Source organism: Octodon degus, unplaced genomic scaffold, assembly GCF_000260255.1.
Source record: "Octodon degus isolate 3935 unplaced genomic scaffold, OctDeg1.0 scaffold00230, whole genome shotgun sequence".
NCBI classification, from domain to species: Eukaryota; Metazoa; Chordata; class Mammalia; order Rodentia; family Octodontidae; genus Octodon; species Octodon degus.
In genome coordinates, this window is record NW_004524806.1 from 273400 (window position 1) to 281631 (window position 8232).

Here is an 8232-nt window from a genome sequence, read left to right on the forward strand (position 1 = left end):
CCATTTACATTGATGGTTATAACTGATATGTATTGGCTTATTTTGTCATGTTATTTTCCCACCATAGGACTCCTACTTTTCCTCTCTGTTTAATTGTTTGTTTTGCTTGGTGGTTTATTTCTCTTGTTCCTCTGGAAGTTGTGATCATTTTTGTCTCCTTCTAGAATATCTGTCAGTACTATCAGTAAGTGTGATTTTGTTTTCATGAATTTCTTTAGTTGTTCTTTGCCATGGGAATTTCTTATTTTTTCATTAAATTTAATAGATAATTTTGTAGGGTAAATCAATCTGATTTAGAAGCAGTCTTTCAAGACCTGAAATGCTTCCTCCAAGCTCTTCTTTATTTCATGGTTTCTGGTGAAAATCTGCTGATTCTGATGGACATTCCATTATACATGATGTCTGTCTTTTCTCCAGAAGCTTCTAATATTCTGGGGTATTTTTGCTGAATTTCTTGGATCTTCATGATTATATATCTGGGTATACATTTATTTTGATTATGGCTAATTGGATTTCTATATGCCTCACTTAAGTGTATGTCACATTCTTTGCCCATGCTTGGGAAATTATCTGCTACTACTTCTGCAAATACACATTTATGGCATTTGTGTTGACTTCTGCAGTTGCATTGACACCTGAAGTATTTTGTCTTATAATTTTTTCTTTGCATCATCTTGCAGCTGTTCAATTATTTTTTCCTGGCTCATTATTTTTAAGAGATCTTTTCTTTCACAATCACTAGCAGCAATGGTGTCTGGTGTCTTCAATGTTGAACATTTGTGTTCAGTTTCATTCAGTTATGCCATCTTTCAATGGAATTCTTTTTTTTTTTTTTTTTGGCTCTGAATGCCTTCAGGGCAGGTCTGGCTGGCTTGAGTTGTGGGGATCGAACCACAGCAACCTGAGTCTGACTGCTTTGTTGAAGCAGCCACTTAAAGAACTGAGCTAAGGGGCAGGCCCCCCATTGGAATTCTTAATATCCTTGATATCTATTTGAATATGTTTCATGCATTCTAATTCTTTTCTGTATTGTTCATACAATATTTCCATCCTTTTTTTATTCCCTTCTACTTTTTTGATCTATGTCTTCTTTCATTGTGCTGGAAATTCTTTCATGATTGTTGTCATTTGCTTTTTACCTGAGAGACTGTTTCTGACCTGAGTTCTCCTATAGTCTGGTGGAGTTGCTTTTTTACTTCTGTTGCTGTTGTTGCAGAAATTTCAGGCGTGTGATTCCCAAGTTCTTTGGTGTCCCTGTCTCCTGGAGTTGTTCTGTGTGGGATGGAGTTCTGAGATGGCCTTTGGCTCCTTCATTTTGATATTGTTTGAAGCTCCCAATGTTCACCTGGGCTCAGCAATGATAGTATTGGTGGTGTGACTTTGGTCAAGGAAGATCCCAAGACAGTGGGGACTCAAGTAGCTCCACCAAAGCTCTTGCTGTCCAGGGTTCCATCTGCCTTCTGAGATCGTGGAGGGTGTGGTTGACTGCAACACATCAAGGCTTTCCAAATGGGGGAAGGGTGGTAGTGCAGGCTTCCTACTTCTTTTAATTAATACTTATGTTTATTTCCTTACAGCAGGCTGGAACCATTACCTCATACCTCCCAGAGTCAAAATCAAATTTTTACACATCAATTACTTTATTTATTTATTTTGTTAATTTTAATGAGAAAGAAATAGCAATAAGACTACTGAATAACTACTAAGAAGACACACCAATTACTTTAAATTGAGGCTACAAGCATAATTTTATCCATTTAGAACTTGCCTTATTTGCATACACTGTGAAAGAAAACTTAACATTTGGTAGTCATAGACAGGGAAAATGCCAAACTGCTGTTGCCTTTCCTAGGTCTCTCGTGCAGATATTTCTGATTTCATTCTTGGCTGACAAGTATGTGATACATAAGCACTTCTCTGGTTCTCTCTTTGGGATTCTCTCCTCTCCCTTTGGGTGGTGTCTTATGGTAATGATTCTGAAAAGTCTCTTCGTTGAAGAAACTTCTCTGCTAAATGGATTTAAGGTCAAAACAAATGGGGATGCTGCCACCTCTTAAGTCATACCATTCCTTAGCAAATTTCTAAGTCCTAAGGGTCAGTGTACCAGTCACTCAGAGCACATTCCAGCAAAAGGGTTGGAGATGGACAAAACAGGTGAAGATGAAGTTCACGGACCATTGCAGTGGCTACCTAACACAATCCACTCTATAGTCCCCAAAGATTGACATCACTCTCAGATATCAGGAACGATTTCTAGTTTAGTATTTGCCCTTGGACACAACGATGTGATGAGAAGCACAGGGTGAGACTACACAGTGTTTTTATCTTACTTCCCCATAGGCATGTGTCACTGTGGAGATGGTTGCTGTGCCACAGGGAACCGTAATAGGTGGCCTAGTCTTCAGGAGGGCCTCCGTGATGGTGAGGGCAGCCTTGTCTCCAAGCAAGGAGCCTGAGAATTGAGCAGGGACACCAGGAACACAGTTGCTGGTGCCACCTATTAGCCCCTGAGGTGTTTGGTATGGTTTCTGTTGGACCCAAGCAGCATAGTAACCAGTTGTGACAGCTCCAGCACTGGAGCCACAGGTGAGTGTGACTGTCCCTCCAGGAGAGACGTACAATAAGGATTCCTGAGTCACCACAGCCTGAGATTCAGCATCTGGAAAGTAGCAGGAAAGGGATGGTCAGGAGCGGAGACAGAGGAAACACTGCTGCCTTCCAGAGCCTTAGTGAGAAAATCCCTGCTGACCTGTGATGTGAGCCAGGAGTGTGAGCAGGAGAGGAGCCCAGGCCATGGTGCAGATAGCCCAGGGCTATGCTTTTTAAGACTGCTGAGCACACAAGCAGCCTTCCAGCTCTCATTTTAACTCTTCAGACCCTGCTGGGGGATGTGGTTTGGGTTATCATGCAAATGAGGTTGCCCTACACAGGAGGTCAGCAACTTGGTCATGTCAGACCTCCTTAGGTAACCCACACAGAATATGCATAATGGAACGCAGTGCTTAGCAGAATTTCAGCTTTTACTTGCAGTTCAAAGGCTCTGTTCCTACTGCCCTCTAGTGTCAGCAGTGAAAATACCACTGGTGGAATAATTCTCTGCAGGTTTCTTCCTTTCAGTCCCTTTTTCTTTGGGTCTGGAAGTTTTAATTTTCTCAGCAGGTTGAAGTTAGTTATGGGCTGGCCAGATAGTTCAGCAGACTAAAGCACCTACTTAGGCAGGCACAGGGACTGGAGTTTTATCCCCCGCGTGCTGTGCCTGCCCCAGCCCCGGGACGCGTGGAGAAGGGGACTGAGACTGGGTGTGGTGGCGTGCGCCTGTAATCCCAGGGCTTGGGAGGCTGAAAATAGGAGGATCACTACACGTCTCACCTGTGTAGTGATACCCTGTAGACCCTATACTGAATGCATAAAAAAAAAAGTTAGTAGCTGAAGGGAAAGCTAGGTGGAGAAATGTGAGTGTGGAACAGCTGAGTAAATTACTAGTTCTCTGCTTTTCTCTAATTCATAAACATCAGACACATTGAGTAGAGAACCTGAGATACTGGATACCTTTAATTTCTGAATTTCAGTTTGCAGGAAAGTCATATACTCCTTTTCCCAGAAAATGAGACATAATTGGAAAACACGCTGTGTCATTATTTTGAGGATGTTTGTCATATAAGGTCTATGCCAAACTGAGCCCTAGTCAAGATCCCTAGCCAGAAAGCTTCATTTTCTATGTCTTTTGCAACACAGAACACACTCGTTGAGTTATTAGCAATATTAACATATAATTAAATGTAAATAAATAATAGTGCAGAGTACTTAAATGATAATGTAATGTATAAATACATATTTTTAAATACCCACCTGGCACCTCAGATAAATTACGTGCCTTTATAAACAGTTGAATTCAAGAGTTATTGCTGAGGGGCTGGGGAGATGGCTTGATAGAATAAGCATTTGCCTGGCAAGTGCAAGGGCCTGAGTTCAATCCCTGGTTCCGACCCCCACAAACCCCCCCCCCAAAAAAAAAGAGTTATTTCTGAAAAACAAATTGGAATTCAGACACAATGCACAAATAATGGGCTCACCTGGTAACAAATGAGCATGCCTGTGTCTAGCACGAATACCAATGTTAGTGTGCTGTGTGTTGTAACAGATATACTTAGTGTACTTCTGAAATAAATGTTTTCTGATTTTTTTGTTTTTTAAAATAAAATTTAGGGGGAACTACCCACTCGGGCCCCTCCTCCTGTCCCTCTCTCAGGACAGGAGCTTTCTTTCTCTCAATAAATATATTCTGCTCATAAAAAAAAAATAAAATTTAAAGAAAATACAAAATGGTAAGAAAAACCAAAAAAAAAAAAAAAATGATACATGGGCTGGTGAGACAGCTCAGCAGGCTAAGCACCTGCTTAGCCAAGCAAAGGGACTGGGGTTCAATCCCTGGTCCCGCATGCCATGCTGGCCCCTCTGCCAAGGTGCACTATGACCAAGTCCTGGCACAGTGGTGCAGGTCTGTAATCCCAGTTCTGGGGAGGCTGAAAACAGGAGGAGCACTACAAGCCCAAGCTGTGTAGTGAGACCCTGTACTAAATACACAAATGAAAAAGAAAAAAAATATACAGAACTTCAAGGAATTTGATACTGATAATATCATACCACAGTGATATATTTGATCCCGTGTTTATAGTAGCACAGCTTGCTACATCTAAATCTTGGAAATAGCCCATCAACCAAGAAATGGATAAAAATGATGTGTATTTTTACACAAGGGAGTATTACTCAGCTGTCAAAGTAATGAATTGGAGGCTTTTTATGGGTAAATTGATACATCTAGTTACCGTATTGCCAAGTGAAACAATGCAGACCCACATGTGTAAATATCGCATTGTTTCACAAGTATAAAAACCTGAAAGAGTGAAGACAACCTGAAAGCTATAATAGAAGCTATGAAAGGGAAAGAATCTGTTGAGTGGGAAGGAAAAACTGGGCTGCTGAACAGGACAAAAGAAAGAAGGGAACAGATATATTTATGTACATATGCAGTATAGCTTGGATAATTATACTGCTGATTTCTGTTGATCTATTGAAAGGAGTGAATGAGTAACTTTTTTTTTTTCTTCTTCTCCTGTTTGTATTTTGGTTTTTTGCACTGTTCATTGTTTTTGTGTGAACCATAATTCTTTAAATGCTTATTAATACAAACCAGCCATTCACAGGGCTCACATTCATCATAGGGAATTTATATATGTGCACTATATAGCCTAATTCTTTTTCTCCTTTTTAATCCCAGTTTTTTCCCCTTTCCTCCCCTTCCCATTCACAGAAACTTTATTTCCACTTCCCCCCTTTTTTGTTTAAAATCTATTTTCTTTCCTACACTCCCCCTTATCCCCTCACTTGTCCCCTGTCCAAATTTAACATATTCTTGCTTCTAAGTATCTGTATCCTATTTTGCTCCTTGTTGAGCATCAAGATTTCTCATAGAGGAGGAACAACGTGATAAGCATGTGTCTGATTTATTTCAGTTAATATTATGGCCTCAAGTTGAGACCATTTATCTACTACAAAGGACTCAATTATATTCTTCTTTACCGTAGAGTAGTACTCTGAGGGGTATACTGCCACATTTTTTTTTTACCTGTTCATCTTTAATGGGAATTTGTTGGTTCTGGGTTTCATCTCATGTTGCTGTAGTCCAGTGTATGGACAGTGACTCTCAGAGAGGCTCCTTCTTCTGCTTGCTGCTCCTCCATCTTCTGTCCACAGTCTTAACCCTCAACCTTAAAGGTTGACAAGAGATTACACTTAATTCAGACTATTAAATTTCATTAATAATATCCTCCCTCATACTCTATTCACCCAATTCTTACATGAACTCGTGGGCTTGGCAACCCTATTACAATGAGCCAGCAGAGTGAAGCATCTTAAGGACAGGAAGTCTCAGTGACAGAACCTTACTATTTCTTCATCCACTTGCTCTGCCTGTGTGCTTTATAGAGAAAGTGCAGTCTTCAAGACTGAACTATAAAGTTCAGGATTGAGTTTTCTGACTAATTATTGTGCATTATCAAAGTTAAGGTATCCACCGGGATATCTCAATACTTGCTAAGTCGGTACAAGGTAGTTTTGGACTTTCTGTACTTGTGGCTACTGTGTCACATGGAGGCCTATTTGTAGAGGGTCATACGCTTCACCCTTGAATTTAGAAGTTAGTAACTGAGCTAGTATTAGAAACCTTTTCAACAGTGATCCTAGGTGAGTTTTCAGTATTGCATGGACAAATCCACTGCACGAATAGCAGTCAGAGCTCTGTGCACATGGACATGGTGTGAAATAGCACTTTGGGTGGCATTCATATGGGACCTGAGTGGGCACTGACCTCCCAGTTTAAAGTCAAGCTTGGAACCACTAGGGAAGTGGCAAGTGCTATCCTGTGGAAAGATCACTGATTTGGATCTAGTATAACCCTCCAAGCTCTTGTGCACTCACAGGTGGGGCTTGTAGAAAGAGACTAATTCATGGGGGTGCTACATTATCAGTTTATTCATCTAGTAGTAATTTCAGCCACTGAGCATGCTGTTAGGATATGGAGCCTGCTGAGAAGGAGCTGGTGAGAAGTAGCTCGCTAGCATGACATCAACGGGCGTCTCTTTCACCTCAGCTTTTTCTCTCAGCTCCTGGCCTCCATGAGGTATCATTCCTCTCTCAGATACATCCATTGTGAATCCAAATGAACACGATTTTCTTTGAATTGTGCATTTGGATATTTTGTTCACTTAACAAGAAAATGACTAAGACACTCACAATGTTGAAATGGACAAAAGGGAGGAAAGGGCAGGGACACACACTATTACTGTGACTACACCTGTGAACGGCTCTTCCATCTATGAAATGAAACTCTTCCGGAGCACTGGTGAAAGAGAACAGCTACTTATTTCTATGTGCAAATTCAAATATGCCAAATAAATCAGAGAAAATATCTGTACCTAGGGGACCATGTAATTAAAATTGCAAAATTATTGGCTGTAATAAAATCACACAAGGAACTCCGCTGAGACTGATTCTGTGTGGGAGATTTTTTTTCCTACCTACAGGCAGGTTGACATCTGAGTGAAAATCAGCAAATATCTAAAGGAGCGGGGGACTGAGTATACATGGGTTTTAAGGTTAGAAGCACAATTTAAGGAAATCTAAAAAAAAATCTGGGTAAAATGTGGGAGTTTGAGACATAAGAACAATCAAGTTGGTAAAGAGAGCTGGTGTCACCAGAATGCAGGGCAACCTAGCCCCTCATTAAGTGTTTTCTTTCCCTTGCTTCTTGTTTACCAAGAACAAGCTATTGCCAACAATGGAGAATTCAATGTTTCCAGTGGGCAACCCAAGACATTCCTGACATCTGGAAAGAAAGAATTTCTACAGCAGGTTGAGAAGGCTTTCTCTGAAGTGTGAGTGAGGACAATGGGGAAGGAAGAAAGCACAGTACAGATCAGTCAGAAGTTTTTTCTCACTTCCCATCTGGCTGGGTCACTGTGGGCTACACATAGCCACTCAAACTGCCATGATATGTCCCACAATGATAAACATTCTCATCTTCTCCCTGGATGTTCTGGATGATCAGGTACTGATCCAAGCCAGAGCCTGATCCTGAGAATCGATCAGGGATTCCATTGCCCTTGCATCCCACAATACCACTGCTACCTACTTGCATCACAAACTGCAGACCTTTCCCTGGGCTCTGATGGTACCATTCCACCACATAACTACTGTAACCACTGCTGAGGGTACAGGTGAGTTTGGCTGTGTGTCCCAGCGAGGCAGATGCAGAGGGCAGCTGAGTCAGCACAGGTTGGATGAGGGACCCTGGAAACACAGATGTCCTTTAAGAATCCAGTTGGGAGACAGGAAAATTATTATGGGGGAAGACAGGGCTCGTGTCTGGACTTGGACTTCAGTGGTCTCTAGGGAGGCAGTTACCACTTCTGACATCTAACCTGTGAAAAGAGTGATGATGGTAAAGAGGAGCTGAACCCAGGCCATGATGGAGATGCCCCATGGTGAGTCCTCTGGCTCAAGGTGAGACAGGGTTCCCAAGGCTCTTGTCCTCCTGTTTTATTTCATGGCATAGATTCCCATGCCAATGTTCTCATTAGTAAGGCTAGTACTTAGCAAGGGTAGTGGCTGAGATAGATAATTAACATGGATTTGGTTTCACACAGATGGCTCCCCCTGATGGCCACACATTAC

At 41.5% G+C, this 8232-nt stretch overlaps 1 pseudogene and 1 gene segment (V, D, J or C); both read right to left on the minus strand.

Annotated features, from left to right (window-relative positions):
- LOC111813842 overlaps positions 1-2795 on the minus strand; it is a 5755-nt pseudogene extending 2960 nt beyond the window's left edge.
- A 4727-nt stretch (positions 2796-7522) lies between these two features.
- On the minus strand, positions 7523-8025 carry LOC111813830. The segment is given in 2 exon segments: positions 7523-7848; positions 7980-8025. Coding segments are annotated over 2 exon segments (372 nt in total).
- Between the last annotated feature and the right edge of the window lie 207 nt (positions 8026-8232).